We start from the raw sequence: 22,252 nt of genomic DNA on the forward strand, positions 1-22,252 counted from the left end.
CGAATACACCCCAAACGACAATAAACTTAATTTAGCATATATGTTGTTAATTAAGAACTCACATTTATTGCAATGGATTTTATGCAAGTTATAAAACAAACAATCGAAAATTAGGAATGGTCATTTTTTTCAATATTTATCTATTCTATACACAAAAATGAGTACCTGATAAAGTAAGAGGGAGTAAATTTGATAGATAGATCGGCGCGGATCCTTACGAGAACGCACGAGACTTCCCGGGTCCTATGGCAACATTATACATTCTACAAATATGGCCGACTAAACGGTAGATATAGTTTCTAGGTAAGCTCGGTGTGTGGGTGTTTATTTTTTATTTCACAGATGACAGGAAAGCTACATAGTTCAAACGAAGCTTCTTCTTGTCAAATTATCTAAATTAGCGTAATGACAACGAATCAATTAGCAGGTGCTCGTTCTAATTAATTAATTAGCAAAATATTTTTGGTTTGACAGGTGCCTGTTTCACCTGTTCACAATAATATTAATTAAATGTGCACATTTGTATTGCGTTAATCTGACACGTAAATAAACCAACACTGCCTAAGGTGTAGTTTTTAGGTTCCAGGGAGCCTAAATCACGTACAATATACGATTTTATCACTGTATAAATAAATGTATAAATAATTAATAACTAATCACCACCTGTTTCAACTGTCGGATCCCAAGGCTAGTCATGTACTCGATTGATGATTTCCCACCATTAAGAACTCCGACATAAGTGGATTCCCATCTGGGTAACCACTGTCTCCAGTAAACTCTCACCTTGGCGAGCTATGAGAGGACTCTCACCTGAGTGAGCTCTGTTCCTAATAAATTCCCACCTGGGTGAATGCTCACTTATGAGCTCTGTCACTAGTGAACTCTCACCTGAGTGAGATCTGACCTTAGTATATTCCCACCAGGGTGGAAATTACCTAGTGAATTTCTACCTTGGTGATCATTGTTTCCAGTGATCTGTCACCTTGGTGAGCTATGAACCTTGTGGACTCTCACCTGAGCGAGCTCTGACCATAGCATATCCCCACCTAGATGACCAGTCATTTGAGGAATTCCCATCTGGGTAACCATTGTCTCCAGTAAACTCTCACCTCGGTGAGCTATGAGCCTAGAGGGCTCTCACCTGAGTGAGCCATGTTCCTAATAAATTCCCACCAGGGTAAATGCTCACTTATGAGCTCTGTCACTAGTGAATTCTCACCTGAGTGAGCTCTGACCTAAGTATATTCCAACCTGGGTGGAATTTCCCTAGTGAATTTCTACCTGGGTGACCATTGTTTCCAGTGAAATCTCACCTTGGTGAGCTATGAACCTAGTGGACTCTCACCTGAGCGAGCTCTGATCTTAGTATATCCCCACCTAGCTGACCACAGTCATTTGAGGAATTTCCATCTGGGTAACCACTGTCTCCAGTAAAATCTCACCTTGGTGAGCTCTTACCCTTGTAAATTTGCACCTGGGTGAGCTTTGTCCCAAGTGAATTTCCACCTGGGTGAGTTTTATCCAAAGTGAATTCTCATCTTGATGAGCTTTATCCCTAATGAATTCCCACCTGGGTGTGCTTTGTCCCTAGTGAATTCCCACCTGGGTGAACTTCATCCCTAGTGAATTCCCACCTGGGTGTGCTTTGTCCCTAGTGAATTCCCACCTGGGTGAACTTTGTCCATAGTGAATTCCCACCAGGGAGAACTTTGTCCCTAGTGAATTATCACCTAAGTCACCGAAGTAAGCCTATGACATGGTTTATTCTTACCTATGTGAGCCTTGTACCAAGTTACTCGAGTCCTGTTATTGATAAATCCTGACATGGTTTAGACTTAAACTTAGCGAAATCTTTCTCATTTATGCCCTGTTAACAGTTTCTGCTTAATTTTCTCAGGTTGAGCCCTATATCTGTGAAACACAACTGTTTACATGTATTGACATTTTAATTACAAAAACAAATCATGAAAATATTGGACAAAGTTTAAAATAATTGCAATGTTTCTTATCATGCAAGCAGAGCACTGCGCCCTAAACACTTGATTCATGTATCTTGATATCTCCGATGAACATGATTTTGTTTATGACTGTTGATGTCATTATTTTCTCTGTTGTTATCAGGGTGAATTTATACACCTGGAAGCATGTCTACTGCTACCATGCCGACAGTAAAGGAGCGAGATTTTCTAAACACTCCTTCCACAGTTAAACACAGTGGCTTTACACCAAGGCCCATACAAAAATTGGCAGGGAGGAGGAAGCCAAGGACAATGTTAAATATAGAGTGTAATCACTTTTTGCGTACACATACTGATGCCTTCACACATGGACATCCGATGCTTGGATATAAATTGTGGCTGGAGGCTGGAAAACACGACCCGCCATATCCCACTCGTCCAGATGACAACTATAACAGTAATGTGTGGAGAAACTTTCGTAGGCAGTATGGATTTAGTGCAACAGCAGACGGACGGAAAATATCCGACGTTATTGCTTCTATGTATCCTCTGAACATACCTCCTCCTTCACAAGTTGGAGATCACACGTTTGATAAGTTTATCCGGGAAAGTTCACTGTTCAATAACGATAAAATGAAGACATTAGCTATGGAGAGAACCAAAAATGATGTTGTAGAATTCAAACGGCTTCGTGTGAAAAGTGATGCTAGAAATCCACCACTGGATGAATCTGGTAAGTGTAGGAATTAGTCCTGTAAAATTAAACATAATTGAGAAGCATAAATGACATTCATTGATCACACACAATCAAAAAGTGTATATATCTCATACATACTAAAAGAATACAAGGTGATGATTACATGTTCAATTTATTTTCCAGGACAAATCATACCTCCGGAGAATTTTAAGAAATATGAGCATCGTTTTGTACCTCCGCCTCTGCCTCCTCCAACTCCTCCTCCAGCCAATCAGAAGACAGATTCCCTCGGTCAGAGATATGTTCCTAAGTCCGAGCCACACCTCTGGAAGCTTTCGTACAAACTCTCCAATCCACAGTATGAGCATGTGCGACAGGAAATTCGTAAACGTCAACAGATGATGAAGGATGAAGGACCACAATCTCCACAGCCCCACATCCCTAAAAACTTTCCCTCTCCTGTAGCCCGTAAACAGTGATTAGGGTGGCTGCCATTTGTTCCCTGTGCCAGGATTTTCTTAATGTAATGTCCAAATCAACTATAGAGATAATAAATCTCTAAAACTCATATTGTAAGCCTTGATAGAAATCTGAATAAGTTTTCAGGCCATATTCCATCTTTGCATATTACTCCCATGCGGGTAGGTATCTATTGTGATATCATTATTTTTTTAGCAAAATTTGAGCCATTTTCTCTGAAAAATTATGATGTTACCCTTGCAAACACATGACGTCACAATCAATACTTACCTGCAAGGGCAAATAACTCTGTAATAAGCAAATACGGATTAAGAAAGAATTAGTCATCAAATAATTGAAAGAATTTTAGTTGTTCAGTGATCCATTTCAGAAATATTCGTTAAAACAATTCTATTTAAGTAGAAATCAGTATTCAAATGAGATAACAGCATTTCCTACGTGTTAAATGAATTGTTTAAAGTATTTTCTATATTCCCTTTGCCAACATTTTTCATTGCTTTGGAGATTTTAAGTGCCTTCCCTATTTAAATACATTACATTTAATTTCATTTTTTTTTGTCAGCTGTCAACTCAAGTATATTGAATTTGAAAACTTTGAATTTCAACTGCTTTCATACTAAATCAGCTCACAGAGCACTAAATGTGGACATGTATATATTTAGCATCAATGAGGAACTCAAAATATCACCAAAACCATTAAAGTGAAACCTGTCTAAACTGATACCTGACTTTTTTTCGACATCCTGTCAAATCAGACACTGTACTTTATTACTGAGAACAACAGTAGTAAACATCCTTACTTTCTGACACCCTGACTAATCCGACCAAAAGAGCCCCTCCCCATGGTGTCAGATTAGACAAGTTTCATTTTACCAATATCTTTATGTACCTAAACAGTATTGGTATCTATTACACATCTAACGTCTGTGTTTAAATGTGTGGGATTTTTTTAATCATTTAACATGCATCATTTAACATATAGAAGACATATAATGTAATTTTCTAGTCTTATATCTTATATAAGTGGTAACATGAAATGTCGTTAGTATTATGTAGGTAATATCTTTAGAATACATAAAACTGATGTTTTATCTATCTTGACAAAGTTAAAGAAAACACATCTTATACCTAGCAAAGGGGAGATAACTATACACAACTGGCTATATTAGTACCATAGTTACTAATATAATCGATAAAATTGTATTTTTAGTATTATAATGACTGTTTCTCTATAAGTATAACTTGTATAAAGCTTTACCATATTTTCTATTTTATTTTTTATACAACTTTAACCTCATTTATCTGTACTCATTGTATTAATTATTGATTTGATAAGCATTCTATTCAATTTACATAATGTTTACATATGTATAAGTATAGGTATATAATTAATTACATGTGTAATGCAAGTACCCGGTAATACAGTTTCATGAGGACTGACCACAATTCAAGAGTTTGTATCTATATACATAAGATAAAGTAAAAATAGAACTAAACCAGTGAGTGAATAATATATATATATATTTTTTTTTTCAATGAAGAACAATTTTGAAAATTAACAATTTACAGGTTTAGACTTACTTAAATGTAGAATGACTAACCTGGTAAAAATTATCAGCTATTTTGATGTTTGGATACGCTTCTTGCGAAACAATATTTTTGTGTGTGTGTACAAACTAGTCTATAATATGTGTATATCATTTTCTTTTTTGTTTGTTACTACTTTGAATTTTTAAGAAAACTTATTTAGTTGATAAGGAAAACTTAGGTTACGGTCAATGTACGTGGCCCAGTAGTTAAGGTGTCAGTTCTAAGTTGCCAGATACTGACAATACATATTGCAATGACGTTCTAAACAAGATAAAACTTAAGTCTTAATTATTTCATATAAAATTTGATTACAATTTTTGTCATACTACAACCATGGAGTGAATTGGTATTGATGTATCTTTGGCAAATTAGATTTATGATTGAGTACTTGAAAAGCTGCTATTATAGTTAGTGTTTTTAAACATATTAAACTTAGCTTTAACCTTGTGCTGTGTAATAAAATGTGCAATTTCTATATATATGTATCCATCCAGTCACGCATAGTGTGGGTATCCCATAGGATCTAGTGTCTGGGGAATCATCCATAAAGCATTCTATTCAATTTACATAATGTTTACATATGTATAAGTATAGGTATATAATTAATGACATGTGTAATGCAAGTACCCGGTAATACAGTTTCATGAGGACTGACCACAATTCAAGAGTTTGTATCTATATACATAAGATAAAGTAAAAATAGAACTAAACCAGTGAGTGAATAATATATATATATATATTTTTTTCAATGAAGAACAATTTTGAAAATTAACAATTTACAGGTTTAGACTTACTTAAATGTAGAATGACTAACCTGGTAAAAATTATCAGCTATTTTGATGTTTGGATACGCTTCTTGCGAAACAATATTTTTTGTGTGTGTACAAACTAGTCTATAATATGTGTATATCATTTTCTTTTTTGTTTGTTACTACTTTGAATTTTTAAGAAAACTTATTTAGTTGATAAGGAAAACTTAGGTTACGGTCAATGTACGTGGCCCAGTAGTTAAGGTGTCAGTTCTAAGTTGCCAGATACTGACAATACATATTGCAATGACGTTCTAAACAAGATAAAACTTAAGTCTTAATTATTTCATATAAAATTTGATAACAATTTTTGTCATACTACAACCATGGAGTGAATTGGTATTGATGTATCTTTGGCAAATTAGATTTATGATTGAGTACTTGAAAAGCTGCTATTATAGTTAGTGTTTTAAACATATTAAACTTAGCTTTAACCTTGTGCTGTGTAATAAAATGTGCAATTTCTATATATATGTATCCATCCAGTCACGCATGGTGTGGGTATCCCATAGGATCTAGTGTCTGGTTTAGTTCTAAATGAGAGTTGTAGAAGTTACCCTTAACTCATTCATCCCTCAAGACTCTCCTAAATCAAAGACTACAACAGTCTATCATGAAATTTTAGTGGTGAATGAATTAAACTTGGGATAATTGATGTAACTCTCAATACATTATATTAGATGTATGATCTGTTTGTATTAAAACAAGAGCCATTATCCAAGGTTAATATGTTATATTTTCTATATCAACCTTCCACTCCATACTGGATTGTATATGAATGTTCAGCATTAATCCTAAATTTACTATTTTTAATCTGATTGTAAAAGTTACAATAGACAGGTAGATATAATACATTTCCATAGTGATCATGACATCATACCTGTTGTCACTAACCAATATTTGATCTCTAACACAGGGGTATCAAAGAGAATGTTAATTATATTGTAATCGAGTGCTGATTTAGATATATAGCTCCCCTATCTTCCATCAGTATTTAAAGCGTTTCTGTGATTACCCCAGTATCATGAGCAGATTGTATTTGTTCCGACTGATCGTCTCTGGGTGACAATTTAATACATTGTATACATCATCATAGAGACTTGTTTACATGTACTACTAGTTCTAAATGTTTGTGTCTTTCACTAAAGTTTCCTAAATAAAAATCTCTATGACTGTTCCTTTGTCTTATGTGTAATTTATTCTAAGCAATTCAAACCTGTGAATTCAGAAGATTTTTGAAATTTTAGCCATTTTGACCCATTTTGCTCCCCCCCCCCCTCTGGTCCATGGTGGTCAGCCAGGACCAAAATGGATATGGTGTTAAAATTCAATTTCAGGCTAATAATTCTAACCCAGTTTGACACATTTCCTATTAAAACAAAGCAAATAATGTTCATAAATGTGTTTTCCTATATAAACTATAGTAAATTTGACTCCCTCCCCAGGGGAAAATCTGAGATCCCAGGGCCATGGAATTCACACATTTTGTAAAGGGCCTTAAGACCTTTCAATCTATGAAGAGTATTTGGTTCCATCGAATCTGTGAATTCAGAAGAAAGATTTTTGAAAAGTTAGCCAATTTGACCCCTTTTGGCCCATCCCTCTGGCCCCTGGGGGTCAGCAGCCAATTTGACCCCTTTTTGGCCCAACCCCTCTGGCCTCTGAGGGTTGGCCAGGACCAATATGGATATGATACTGAAATGCTTTCTCAGGCAAATAATTCTAACCCAGTTTGACTAATTTCCTATGAAAACAAAGCAAATAATGTTCATAAATGTGTTTTTCCTATATAAACTACAGTATAGTAAATTTGACCCCCTCCCCAGGGTAAAGTCCGAGATGCCAGGGCCATGAAATTCACAATTTTTGTAAAGGGCCTTAAAAAGACCTTCCAATCTATGAAGCTTGGTTCCATCAAATTTGTGAATCCAGGAGACTTTTGAAATTTTAGCCATTTTGATCAAATTTGGCCTCGCCCTCTGGCCCCTGGGGGATGGCCAGGACCAATATGGATATGATGTTAAAATACTATCTTAGGCTAATAATTCTAACAAAGATTGACTCATTTCCTATTTGAATGACCAAATAATGCTCAAAAAATGTGTTTACCCCATATAAACTATAGTAAACTTGAACCCCTCCCCAGGGGGGAACGTGAGACCCCAGGGTCATATAATTCACTATTTTTGTAAAGGACCTCAAGACCCTCCAATCTATGAAGAGTATTTGATTCTGCCATTTCTGGAATTTCAGAGGAAGATTTTTGAAGTTTTAGCCTATTTGACCCCTTTTGGCCCCACCCCTCAGGCCCCTGGGGGTCAGTCGTAGAAAAATTGCTAATCAGATTCAATTGCCATCTCATATTGATAATTCTGACAACTTTTGACTTATTTCTTATCACCAATGACCAAATAATACTCAAATATGTCTTTTCCCTATATAACTTATAGTAAAATTGACCCCCTCCCCAGTGAGGTACGCAAGACCCCAGGGTCATATAATTCACAATTTTTGTAAAGGACCTCAAGAAGACCTTTCAATCTATGAAAAGTATTTGATTCTACCATATCTGGAATTTCAAAAGAAGTTTTTTTAAGTTTTAGCCTATTTGACCCCTTTTGGCCCCACTCCTCAGGCCCCTGGGGGTCAGTCATGGAAAAATTGCTAATAGGATTCAATGGCCATCTCATACTGGGGGGCTGGGACCATATAATTCACAGATTTGGTTGACCTTTGGCTATGGAGGGTTTCCGCAAAATTTCAACAATTTTGGTTCAGTAGTTTTGGAGAAGAAGTCGAAAAAGTAAATTGTTTATCGCCTTACGACGCACGACGGACAACGATGGACAAAAGGATATTAGAATAGGTCACTTGAAACTTGGTCTCAGGTGACCTAAAATATTGAAAACCTACAAAAAAATATAGAAAATTGTGCCCAAGTGATTTCCTGAGGCAATGCTCCACTAGGACTCAAAGGCACCATCTTGTTCCTGGCCGTCAGGTATAGTAGGCCGGGTATTATATTCGTTCTTTATTGACAACAACACTAGCTGGTCCTTTATTACTGAGTTATATGCCCTTGATTGTGATGTCATGTGTCTGCAAGCATAAGGTCATTCTTTTCGGATAAAATGATGTTAATTGCGCAAATAAAAAGGTGACGCTAAAATGGATACCTACTCGCATGGGAACTAACTCTGTAATGTGCAAAGACAGAATACATACCCTAAGAAATCTCAGAAAACAAGAAATCATATAAAAATTTATATTTAATGACAAATTATTGAATGTAAACATAATTCTCCACAACACTTGTGTACAGATACAGTTATATAGACTCGCACCATAAATTCACTAATATCTATCCATAAATGATTATGGAATACATTCAGATTTCTTTCTTCATTTCATTTAAAGATGCTACATCATTAACAAATGTATTTTTCCCCCGTATCAAAAACAGGAGCAGATGAATCAGTTACAATCATTATTTTCCATCATTCCCACCATTGAAATGTTTGAGTTTCTTACTTAACTTCCGGATAAAAATAATCAGGTTACGTCCCGAAAAAATAAATGTATGGCACTATGCTCTGTATGGAAAAAATTACTGATTGCGCATGCATCAAAAGCAAAATATGTTATTTATGATTTTTTTTTTTTGGTAAACACCAATTAGTGTTCAAATGACAAGTTATGCTCTGTTGGCGGTGGAGCATCTTTAATGAGTAATGCTACCTATGGTAACGTTTATTTTAAGCAATCAAAATATTCCACAAAGGGGATATTTAGTAGCATAATTTTATATGTCAGATTGTCATCTAGGAAGTTTGTTCATTATGCTTTTTATTTCTAATCCGTAAAAAAGATGACTAACATATCTAAGTTAATGAAACATAACATTTTTTATTCTAAATAATAAGAATTTATGGAAAATTAAAAACAAAAGATATAAACATATAAATTTGACACTAGTTACCATGTAGCTGTAATATTGTAGCTCAAAAGACTTTTAGACAGATAATGATGTCGCCTTTAGAGCTACAATTGGTCCCTATTACTGCTAATGGAGCAAAGTTATAGTTATGCAAACCATTATTAAAACGTTTGCATGCATTTTATCTTATTTGTTTTATATCTTTTACCTACTAGACAATAAAAATTAAACCGTATAAAATATCAAATTCTCAGCTACACATTATTTTTTTTACATATACATATGAAGGCCTTTCTGAAGAGAATTTATACCGGAAGTCTTCAAATTATGAATTTGATGTCTTGTGAGCGGTACGGTAGATATTAAGAATGGTAGTTATGTTTGTTAAGGATAACAACATTATGTAAATGCTTGTATATGCGTAAATTAATTGGAAACCTACAACAAAGTATAGAAAATTGTGCCAGAGTGACTTTCGGAGGCGCTGCTCCACTACGACACATAGGGACCAATCGTACCCGGCCGAAAGGTATAGTAGGCCGGGTACGTATATTCATTCTAGTTACCATGGTGACATTCAAAACAACCAATACATGTCATTGTAATAATATTAGAATAAGTTAATAAATTAAATAATCACTACAATCAACTACTCATCAATTTTGTTTGCACTTTAAAAATTGATTCATTTAGCACTCATTTGAACACATTTATATTTTTGTGAAAAAACCCTCTATAATGTATGTGTGTATCATTTGAATGAGAAAACATCATGTACAACATCCTATTCTATTAACAAACAAAGCTCCCCTTTCAACTTATACTACTGGAATATACACAATACACAGCACATAATCTCACTTGTCGCCTGTTCTTTAAAAACCTTTTGTCTGTATGCAAATTTACAAAGTGAATTTGACCTTTGAAATGGAATGTACATTTTGGACTTGCCTAAATAGTCCTACAAAAATTATTGTGTTTTTTTTTATCATTGTTCATATAAAAATATTGCTCATGCATATAAAACAATCAGAAATCAAGAGCAAATTTGAGTTATTATGCAGAGCTGATCCTCTAACGTTTGGGTTCAATCAAAATTAGCCTTCCTAGAAACACTTAACTTCCTATTTATGTGTATCCAGTCTAAACTATCAATAAATATTCACATGTAACAGAGAGTAAATTATATCACAGAATTTTATAGACATTGGTCAACAGCTCACATTGGATTTACAAAGAGACCTGTACACAACATACACCACCCTATAACAGGCCCCACGATCATCAAACAGTCTAAAACAGTCTTAAGTTTATGAGACTTAGCCAATTAAAGATGACATTACAAAAAGTTATATCATTCTTGATTGGCTAAGCAAAAACCTAAGATGATCATGGGGCCAGTTGTATGTAAAGAATAGCAGACAATGTCCATGGAATTCACCAAGACATCCAAACGTTTATAAGTGTGCAATGATGTCATAATGTCCAATCCTTAAAAGTGAGATACTTGAAGATTTTATCTCTTTCACAGCTCTTTTGTGTCAATTTTCTCACTTTTTCCACTTGTTTTGTCCTCCATTGCTCGACATCCTGTCCAGATCGGAGTCTAACCATACGATTAGTCCCCTGTCTGCTCTACAAAGTCTGTCCTGTCTTTACATAGGATGATATCATTTCTTCACGGACGTGTAAATAATTATGGCCACAACTGCTGCTACTACGACAAGAATCACCACCAAAATACACATTTTCTTCCTTGATTTTTTCTGTAAATAAAGCAAATTAGAAGATTATACATTACTAGGTCAACATAATTTATATATATATTAAGGTAATTCTTGTCAGAATAACACTTATCAAACTAGGAGCATCTACACAGCTGTTTTGTGCAGGGTCATAGGTCAGGACCATAACAGTATATATGCTATATTGAAATGTCATTCAATGAGTGCTGGTTACCACAAAAAGGAATACCAGGTATACATACAACATTTTTTTTTTCATTGGCAAGACAACATAGAGTCTGAAAATAACCTATTAATTAACATCCCTGCTAATGTTTTTTGGAAGCCAAGTGATTTTAATTGTAAATTAGTTTAACAAACAAGAGTAATTTCATATGAAAAATCGTTTATCGAGTCCCTGATGATTTTTTTTCTGTATTTAGTCTTACATACCTGATATTCTGCTGCCTTTCCTAAGTGCCCTGTACCTTGCTCTACATTGCCATATGCCCGCTCTACATTAGCTTCAATTGAATCTGAAAAATATACATGTACAATGTCATAAAAAATCAACAAATTAATTTATTTAGTGGAAAAAACTACAATTGTAATGTTCTCCTAGTAATAACTTAAAGGGACAATTCAGTCTAAGAGAACATTAAAATTTGTAAATATATCGGAAAATATCCAGTTCTAATGGAAATTAGATCAGTCGGTTTTACTGTGATATGCCAGAAAAGCCCATGGTGGGGAAATGCATATTAAATGTTCAAACTCGCTCACTGGCCACCATTACACATTGTGGTCGAACATCTTTTATGCCGAACCCTGTCCCTTGCTCTTAAGAGTAATTCTTCTTTTGTCTAAAACTGCTCAAATCGCCCTGACAGTAGTGTATTTACCTTATTAGGTGAAATGTCTTGACTAAAAAATAATTTTATCACCTCCACAGTGGTTATGTAGTTCATTTGTTTAACATGCGTGACTTTGGCTCGGATATGGGTACAGCGTACATATTGTACCTGCTTAATGGTATTGATCAACGTTTTGTAATTACAACAGTATCAATTAAAATACTAAACAATGACGTGGAATTTTTCAATACTTTAACTTATATGCCATATTTTGCTTCTTGGTTATGTAAAAGAATTATCCTGAGTGAATTGTCCCTTTAAATAATATAAGAATTTCAAAGCTGACTAGCTTTTTCCATAATTTAGTCTGGGAGAATGTTTCAAATATGAAAATGTCTACACTTAAGTGATTCTATATTCTGAGAGAGGTCATAACACAGACTTGAGAAATGCTTTATTTCTATGAAAATTTCTAGTGTGTATTACATACCTACTTTCAAACAACATCTTCATTTTGACAGCATCGTTTTGTTAAATGTCATAATTGTTTAGAGAGTATATAGGTAAGAACACATGAATAACTGGAAGCCGATTGGTTAAAATGTCCTGACATATTACCACAAACCCTTCACCTCTGGGTCACAAGTTTGAATCCCATATGTGTCAGTTGGCAGATACTGGCCGCCGGTCTGTGGTTTTTCAATGGTGATCCAGCTTTCCTCCACCTCCTTTCCCTGGTATGTCCTTACATGACCTGGTTGTTAACAGGACATTTAACCAGACAAAGACTAGCGTTATACGCCAACACAAGAATCACCAATAGACCTGTGTTATACCTACCTACTGCCTCTCCTTGTTCGTGGATCATCACATTCAAATCTTTAAAAATCTCATTTACATCTAATACATCGGCCTGAAAATGGAAAGAAAAACGATTACTGGATTTATCATCCTATTTATTTGTAGAAAAAGCAAAGGAAACTTATCAAGACACTTTAAATAAATTTTTAGTAAAAAAAAAAGAAAAGCAAAACAATTTTTTCTGTTTCCTTCAGAATTTAAAACGTTGTATCTTCAACATTTTGAGTTTGTGTGTATGAGGTAAAACAATAGTTATTTTTTTTGTTAATGCAAGGATTGAAAAAACGAAATTGTGATATAAAACTATCGAGACAAATAAGTATTGAATATCTTAACAGAAATGGCCGACTTGTTTTCTTTTAATCTATTGTTGCCTAACTTTAAAAAGTAATCTTTAATTCCATTTACTATTAATTTCTGATCACATAAAAGTTTTAACCTTATGTTTAATTATCACTTGCAGATCATAAAACAAAAAAGAATTAAGTTTCTAACCTCTAATTGTCTTATTCTTTCTTCTCTTTCACTGATCAAAGCCAGGTCATCCTCGATTATTTGCCCCTGTTCCTGTAGTTCTTCTCTCCGCCTCTCTTGTTCTACGAAGGCTGTCTTGTCATCACCATCCTATAATACAATACTAAGTCTTAAATATTTACACAACAGAGCAAAACGTTATTTGGACAATAAATGAAATTGACTAAATGATTCTAGTCTAATTAACACATATATGTAACAAACAAAAGAAATTATCATTTAGATTTTGGCACATGCACAATCAAATTTTGTATTTATTATGCGGTTAAACGCAACTGATTTTTTTCATGTCAATAAGGTGATTGCTTGATTAATATAGACTTACATCCCATCCACCTGAATACATGTCCTGCTTTGGTTTAGGTGTTGATAACTTTACTGATGTTTTTACTTTTTCTGCTGCATTCTGAAATATACCAATATAAGAATGGTTATGAAGGAACGAAAAATTAACAAAAGACTTACAAATATAAAATGGCTACCATACACAGAGTGGTACCTCAACATTCATAGATCGTCAGCCCCTCAGAATGGACAGATTTTTTCCCCAAAATTTTTTAAAATCTCTATCAATGTAATTTGCGCACCCCCAACTTCAAATTTTATTGCGCAAATTACACAAGTTTTTACAGTAAATAGAAAACCTTACATTCAAGAATATATAATATGTTTCTTTTAGATTTTAATGGATTCTATATTATACATATATGTATACATGCATAGCCATACAAATGTATAACTCAATATCTGGCTATATGACATGGCTGAATGGTTCAGTTATGTGATGAAATTTACTTTCATTGTCCCGTATTACTGTTCGCATCATATTATGTAATCATGTTCGTTTTGTGTGTCTTGATAAAGGGGCAGATCACCTCGAAAATTAATAACAATTTTTTGTGTCAACACGGTTGGAATTACTTCTTTGTCCCAATACATGTATACCATAGATATAATTGATCATGCATATGTAGACAGAAATACAGAATTGATAAAACCGAATTTCCTCCTATAAAATTTCGACAATTCCAGTGCCTATCACTTTCCTGTGATCATATTTTACATACCTTCTGTAAAGTTGTAAATCGACGCACTGCTTCTTCAAAATCTGTCTGCAATCTGTCAATCTTAAATTTTTGTTGCTGAAACCAAACAACAAATGTAACTGAACTATGGTATTAAATCAACAAAGAACCTGATACACTGTACTGGGAAAGTCCACTTATATTTCTGAGTAAAATTTTCATCTAATTGTAACTAAATGAAACCAAGAGGAATGTAACAGGTTATCTTATGACAGGTCAGGTATGGATTGGACAGGCCTGGTATGAATGGGACAGACCTGGTATGGATGGGACAGGCCAGGTATGGATGGGACAGACGTGGTATGGATGGGACAGACCTGGTATGGATGGGACAGACGTGGTATGCATGGGACAGGCCAAGTATGGATGGGACAGACGTGGTATGCATGGGAAAGACCTGGTAATGAAACCAAGAGGAATGTAACAGGTTATCTTATGACAGGTCAGGTATGGATTGGACAGGCCTGGTATGAATGGGACAGACCTGGTATGGATGGAACAGACCTGGTATGGATGGGACAGACCTTGTATGGATGGGACAGATCTGGTACGGATGGAACTGACGTGGTATGCATGGGACAGACCTGGTATGGATGGGACAGGCCAGGTATGGATGGGACAGACGTGGTATGCATGGGACAGGCCAGGTATGGATGGGACAGACGTGGTATGCATGGGAAAGACCTGGTATGGATGGGACAGACCTGGTATGGATGGGACAGGCCAGGTATGGATGGGACAGGCATGGTATGGATGGGACAGGCCTGGTATGGATGGGACAGACGTGGTATGGATGGGACAGGTCAGGTATGGATGGGACAGACCTGGTATGGATGGGACAGGTCTTTTATGGATATGACAGGTCTGGTATGGATATGACAGGCTGGACAGACAGGTCTGGTATGGATATGACAGGCCTGGTATATATTGACAGGCCTTGTATGGATATGAGACAGTCGGTATGGATGATGACAGGCTGGTATGGATGGACAGGTCTGGTATGGATGGACAAACGTGGTATGCATGGGACAGGCAGGTATGCATGGGACAGGCCTGGTATGGATGGGACAGGTCTGGTATGCATGGGACAGGCCTGGTATGGATGGGACAGGCCAGGTATGGATGGGACAGGCGTGGTATGGATGGGACAGGTCAGGTATGGATGGGACAGGCCTGGTATGGATGGGACAGGCCGGGTATGGATGGGACAGGTCTCGTATGGATGGGACAGACATGGTATGGATGGGACAGGCCTGGTATGGATATGACAGGTCTGGTATGGATATGACAGGTCTGGTATGGATATGACAGGTCTGGTATGGATATGACAGGTCTGGTATGGATATGACAGGTCTGGTATGGATATGACAGGCCTGGTATATATTTGACAGGCCTGGTATGGATATGAGAGGTCTGTATGGATGGGACAGGCCTGGTATGTATTGGACAGGCCTGGTATGGATATGAGAGGTCGGGTATGGATGGGACAGGCCCAGTATGCATGGGACAGGCCAGGTATGGATGGGACAGGCCTGGTATGGATGGGACAGGCCTGGTATGGATATGACAGGCCTGGTATGGATGGGACAGGCCTGGTATGGATGGGACAGGCCTGGTATGGATGGGACAGGCCTGGTATGGATGGGACAGGCCTGGTATGGATGGGACAGGCCTGGTATGGATGGGACAGGCCTGGTATGGATGGGACAGGCCTGGTATGGATGGGACAGGCCTGGTATGGATATGACAGGCCCAGTATGCATGGGACAGGCCAGGTATGGATGGGACAGACCTAGTATGGAAGGGACAGGCCTGGTATGGATGGGACAGGCCTGGTATGGATGGAACAGGCCTGGTATGGATGGGACAGGCCTGGTATGGATGGGACAGGCCTGGTATGGATGGGACAGGCCAGGTATGGATGGGACAGGCCTGGTATGGATGGGACAGGCCAGGTATGGATGGGACAGACCTTGTATGGATATGACAGGTCTGGTATGGATGGGACAGGTCTGGTATGGATATGACAGGCTGGGTATGGATATGACAGGTCTGGTATGGATATGACAGGTCTGGTATGGATATGACAGGCCTGGTATATATTTGACAGGCCTTGTATGGATATGAGAAGTCGGTATGGATGGGACAGGCCTGGTATGGATGGGACAGGCCGGGTATGGATGGGACAGGCCGGGTATGGATGGGACAGGCCTGGTATGGATGGGACAGGCCGGGTATGGATGGGACAGGCTCGGTATGGATGGGACAGGCCTGGTATGGATGGGACAGGCCAGGTATGGATGGGACAGACCTGGTATGGATGGGACAGGCCTGGTATGGATGGACAGGCCTGGTATAGATATGACAGGTCTGGTATGGATGTGACAGGCCTGGTATGGATGGGACAGACCTGGTATGGATGGGACAGGCCTTGTATGGATATGACAGGTCTGGTATGGATATGACAGGTCTGGTATGGATATGACAGGTCTGGTATGGATATGACAGGCCTGGTATATATTTGACAGACCTGGTATGGATATGAGAGGTCGGTATGGATGGGACAGGCCTGGTATGTATTGGACAGGCCTGGTATGGATATGAGAGGTCGGGATGATGGGACAGGCCCAGTATGCATGGGACAGGCCAGGTATGGATGGGACAGACCTGGTATGGATGGGACAGGTCTCGTATGGATGGGACAGACATGGTATGGATGGGACAGGCCGGGTATGGATATGACAGGTCTGGTATGGATGGGACAGGTCTGGTATGGATATGACAGGTCTGGTATGGATATGACAGGTCTGGTATGGATATGACAGGTCTGGTATGGATATGACAGGCCTGGTATATATTTGACAGGCCTTGTATGGAATGGGAAGTCGGTATGGATGAGACAGGCCTGGTATGGATGGGACAGGCCGGGTATGGATGGGACAAAGGCTGGTATGGATGGGACAGGCCAGGTATGGATGGGACAGGCAGGGTATGGATGGGACAAACGTGGTATGCATGGGACAGGCCTGGTATGGATGGGACAGGCCAGGTATGGATGGGACAGACCTGGTATGGATGGGACAGGCCTGGTATGGATATGGACAGGTCTGGTATGGATGGGACAGACGGGTATGGATGGAACAGGCCTGGTATGGATGGGACAGGCCGGGTATGGATGGGACAGGCCGGGTATGGATGGGACAGGCTCGGTATGGATGGGACAGGCTCGGTATGGATGGGACAGGCTCGGTATGGATGGGACAGGCCTGGTATGAATGGCACAGGCCGGGTATGGATGGCACAGGCCGGGTATCGATGGCACAGGCCGGGTATGGATGGCACAGGCCGGGTATGGATGGCACAGGTCGGGTATGGATATCATTGTGGGGCATATGAAATAGGAGTTTCAAGTTGTAGAGTTAATTTTTAAATATTGACTTATCTTCAGGTAGATAAAGTGGATTTTGACATAAAAGGTTAGAAACATTCTCTACATAGAAAGATTAGATACATTGCATACAAATTTATCAGGTATCTATTCAATTTGACAGAATATGTGACTAAATAAACATTGTGGAAATGATCCCAATGACACTGAATTACATTGAATAGTCGGGCAAAGGAAGGCCGTGAAAATGGTGTTTTTTATATATCCAGTATCATTTCTTAGGAAATAGAAAAATAAAACTTCCTGTCCAGGGGTAGAATTTAATTTTTAAAGCAACTATCCATTTTAGGCAAGTTGGTAAAATTTCAACTCGCCAAAACAGAACTTTGCTTGCCGCTTTGAAAATTAAAAATAAAGATCAAAATTATATTTATTTAATATTGTAGGTAACAATAAATGTTGGACATTTTTAGTGTCACTGTAGTGTAGTGTAACAACACTTTATTTTCAGAATGTGGCAAATATGCAAATGAAAACTAGTTAAATATGATTAAAGAATCATGTCTGATTCTCTGACTCTCTATATATTGAGAATAACACCTGATGCATCCGCTTGCCAAAAATTGCAAGTACAATATTTTTCAACTCGCCAAATCAAAAATCAACTTGCATTTGGCCAGTTGGCGAGTGTTAATTTCGAACCATGCCGTCAAAATAGCTTTGCAAAGAAATCAATCTATATTGTAGGAATTCTAAAACGTCCTCCCAGCTGGCTATGTCCATGTTGACATGTGTTCCATGCAGCCTCGCTATCAAAGAGTTTTAGAACAGTGCAAAAGGATTTAGACAGAGAATTTCATTAATTTCAACGGCCACAACTGGACAACTTAAGGTTTTCTTTGCCCGACTATTCACTTTATATAACACTCATGATAAAATACTCCACTAATTAATGAGATGCCAATATTACCCTGTCTAGTTGTCTCATGGAGGCCAGTGTCTTCATCATTTTGGTAGTCTCCTGCACAATCCTCTTTGTTTTCTGGGACGTGTCATGTCTGAAGTAAACATCGGTGTGTAAAATGAAAATTTCTGAGATTCATCAAATCTGAAGCTTATTAACAAAGGAGTTATATGTGTAATTGAAAATAGAGAACCACCATACAAAACACTGAAGTTATATCACATTCAGTAATCATGATATCACAATTTTATCCAGTACACTTGAAAATAATAGAGAAAATACTCACATTCTGTCCCTCAGCTGGACACTGTCCCGATCGGTTCCTATGATTTTCATGGCTCTCTCCAGGGAGTTAGCTACATAAACAGACAATGGATCGCTTTACAACATGTTTAAAATACTTTTAAGATCTGTACTATTGACTTATATGTGACAAAAATATTTTGGTCATGATAGCGACACTGATCATGATAGAGACAGAGACTTACTTAGCTTAAGTTTCACTTTATGTTGATGTATCCTTGTCAAACATGTAGATCAAGATTATATTTCTCCGTGAAGCAAAGATCAGTAAAAGATATATACTTTTGACAAAATTGTACAAAGATTTACCTATGAAAAACATAACTTTCCGGGTATACCAAATGCTAAGAGAAAATAGTTTGTAGCATTTCAGTGTTAAAAGGTGTTTTGATGTAAGATAATATCTGTTTGTTATGGATTTCTCCTATGGCCCTGTTTGCCAAAGGGTTTATTGTATTGCACAAAATTATAGTACTATTTCCTTTGTCTTCTTGTATTTTCTATTGTTAATTCTATACTATGTGACAGTTTTTGATAAAGGATACACTTCAAATTTATATTTTTTTTCTACAAGGCAATTATATAATAAGCATCACTTCCTTCTCCTATATTTACTACTTGAATATTTTTTTGTATCCTACAAACAAATGTTTATATGGATCTCTGGTTACCCGGAACAAACCATTGATATTACTTCTTTGACCCACATCTATTTGTTCGTAAAAGTTACCTCCACTGTTGATGTTGCTAATGTTGCCGCTGACCTGTTCACAGGTATCCGTGTAGCGGGACACATCTGAAGTACAACAAATAATCAATAAAGTTAAACAATAGTTTTAGAATTTAATACAAGAGGCCCAGAGGGCCTGTATCGCTCACCTGGTTTGTAATGTCAAGAAATGTTCTAGCCAAATTTGGTTAGAATCCATGCAGAACTCTATGACTAGAAGCATTTTAAAAGATTTACCTCTATCACCCCTGTTGGGCCCCCACCCCTCCTGCCCCTGGGAGTTCAGAGCCAAAATTTACACAAACCCTGTTCCCCTTCACCCAAGGATGGTTAGAATCCATGCTGAACTCTGAGACAAGTAGCGTTTTAAAGGAATGGACAACAGACGGGCGACAGATGCCGTGCCTTGAGATAAGCTTATCGGCCTTTAGGCCATGTGAGCTAAAAATGTAGTTGTCAGATGATTAACCTTGTACTTAACAAGATTGTTTTTTAGGCCATAAAGTTAAATATAAAATTTAGATTTCCACATATTTTATTGACTATAAGGTGCACATGAGTAATTAGTACACATTTTTAAAATCTAACATCCTTTTCCCAGTATGAAACATTTTTAATATGGCCTGAATTCTTTTAATGAATAATTCATAATAATGCATAGAGTCCAATTAATCATAGAAACGGAAACCTATACAAAATTTTACTTATAAATTATATTTAGAAGTGTATACTATGAGTATATATACCCCTCAGGCACAGTAGCATTTCCTATGATACTTACTTCTATATTATCTCTATCAGACAGATAAATCAAATTATCGCAGCTCAGCTGTAACTCTAACTCTGTTCACATTGAGAAAGAAATATACTGACTTGGTCTGTCACTGTAATCTTCATGATTAGGATCATCTCTGTACTGCCTGACAGTAGAACCATAGCTAGGAAAGTCACTCGAAGCCATTGTTGGAATCTAAAGTGTCAGCTCCTGGATAAAAATGATTATGGTATATATAGTTTATTACATAAATTATTATTTTTCTTTATTTTCCTGCTAAGGTATCTAATTATTAGCCAACCACAATAGCTGATATACAGTATATATTTCCTACAGACCAATATTTTATTAACAAAATTTATTTGTATACAATACATTATTAGGGGTTTATTTTGTTTCATGTCCTTCCGTAGCAAGGGTTATGGAAATGAAGGAAAGCTAGAATACCAAGAGAACAAAATAAATACACAGCCAATACCTAGCAATTACTCTGTGTGAGAATGGTTTATATTCACATAATATTTACTACTACATATAAGGTAGCTTGTGGTAAAATTTAGGAACCTTATTCACTTTTAAACACTTATAGACTGTTGTTCCTAGATTTAAAATTCCAGTTTTTGCAAATTGTTATTGTACTTCTGCAATTTGCTATATACTATCTCTATAAAATAGTACTGTGTAGCGGGATTGGACTGAGTCACATTGTGTTTTGGATAAGTTCTGCGCAGGAGCTTTTGCGTTTGTGCACTGGCCATGACGTTGAGGAATGACTGATTTTTCTTTGATATCCACTGAAAAGACCAGAAAAGGTGCTGACGAAAATTTTTGATTTAGTCATCAAGTTACAGGTTTTGCAATTCGGTAGGTTGCAGTCGGTGACTGGATTGATGTATGTTGGCCTGGATATGGTGTTGGGTTGGAAGTAAGCCCGGACAAGGATATTAAAAGTTTTTTTTCCGTTGCGGGTTGCAAGAATTGGATATATCTATATATTATTCTATAGTGGATCTTTGACTTACAAGCGTGCTAAATACCTATGGCTATGACTGAAGCAGTGATCTTTGGATATTATGACCAGTATATACTAGACTAATAAATGAATCAAAAGCCTAATGTATTCATTGTGTTAAATCATTTACAGAATGTTGTCAGCTATACCAGTAGACAATGTAGACAATACCGTGACATAATCGTCATACTTTGACGGCGTCCCGTACACATAAGAAGAAGAAGAATGCTCCAATTTCATGAATTATAGGGACCCTTTAAAATTTACGTCAAGATCTTGCCTGATCGGGAAAAGCAGACAGCAGGAACAAATAGTAGATGATTCTCCACAAAAGCATACTAAAATCAAACAAATATGTTGACAGGTGCATTGAGTATTACCTATTTAGTCTGCAGTGCATCAAGCGACCATTGAAAATGACAACTAATTAGATTTTAGTCCGACAGCTTAAAGTCGACACACTTCTCAATTGTGTTGACTGTTTTCTCATGTGACCGGAAGTTTCGCAAGAGTGAATGCTCTTGTCCCAGCGTAAGAATCTCAAATATAAG

The 22,252-nt window shown here is 37.1% G+C and overlaps 2 protein-coding genes across 2 annotated transcripts; one reads left to right on the plus strand and one right to left on the minus strand.

Moving 5' to 3' along the window:
- Positions 1-242: 242 nt before the first annotated feature.
- LOC138329267 (testis-expressed protein 52-like) lies at positions 243-5,253 on the plus strand. The gene is made up of 3 exons (XM_069276126.1): positions 243-303; positions 2,122-2,691; positions 2,839-5,253. Exons 2-3 carry the CDS (start codon positions 2,145-2,147, stop codon positions 3,132-3,134), a joined length of 843 nt encoding a protein of 280 aa, XP_069132227.1. The 5' UTR covers positions 243-303; positions 2,122-2,144; the 3' UTR covers positions 3,135-5,253.
- A 3,532-nt stretch (positions 5,254-8,785) lies between these two features.
- LOC138329268 (syntaxin-7-like) lies at positions 8,786-22,223 on the minus strand. Its single transcript, XM_069276127.1, has 11 exons — positions 22,082-22,223; positions 20,788-20,899; positions 19,915-19,980; positions 19,168-19,237; positions 18,888-18,975; positions 14,512-14,586; positions 13,770-13,850; positions 13,406-13,534; positions 12,890-12,962; positions 11,649-11,731; positions 8,786-11,237 (listed from the first exon to the last, which is right to left on the minus strand). Exons 2-11 carry the CDS (start codon positions 20,873-20,875, stop codon positions 11,142-11,144), a joined length of 849 nt encoding a protein of 282 aa, XP_069132228.1. The 5' UTR covers positions 20,876-20,899; positions 22,082-22,223; the 3' UTR covers positions 8,786-11,141.
- Positions 22,224-22,252: the final 29 nt, after the last annotated feature.

This window comes from Argopecten irradians, chromosome 8 (genome assembly GCF_041381155.1).
Source record: "Argopecten irradians isolate NY chromosome 8, Ai_NY, whole genome shotgun sequence".
NCBI classification, from domain to species: Eukaryota; Metazoa; Mollusca; class Bivalvia; order Pectinida; family Pectinidae; genus Argopecten; species Argopecten irradians.

What these genes read in the sequence shown, in the direction of transcription:
- LOC138329268 (XM_069276127.1), bottom strand. Translation starts at nt 20,875, where the DNA reads ATGGCTTCGAGTGACTTTCCTAGCTATGGTTCTACTGTCAGGCAGTAC. An exon ending in GATTTACAACTTTACAGAAG is followed by an intron (nt 13,851 to 14,511) that starts GTATGTAAAATA and finishes GGTATATTTCAG; the next exon opens with AATGCAGCAGAAAAAGTAAA. An exon ending in TGTATTCAGGTGGATGGGAT is followed by an intron (nt 13,535 to 13,769) that starts GTAAGTCTATAT and finishes ATTGTATTATAG; the next exon opens with GATGGTGATGACAAGACAGC.
- LOC138329267 (XM_069276126.1), top strand. Translation starts at nt 2,145, where the DNA reads ATGTCTACTGCTACCATGCCGACAGTAAAGGAGCGAGATTTTCTAAAC. An exon ending in TCCACCACTGGATGAATCTG is followed by an intron (nt 2,692 to 2,838) that starts GTAAGTGTAGGA and finishes TTTATTTTCCAG; the next exon opens with GACAAATCATACCTCCGGAG.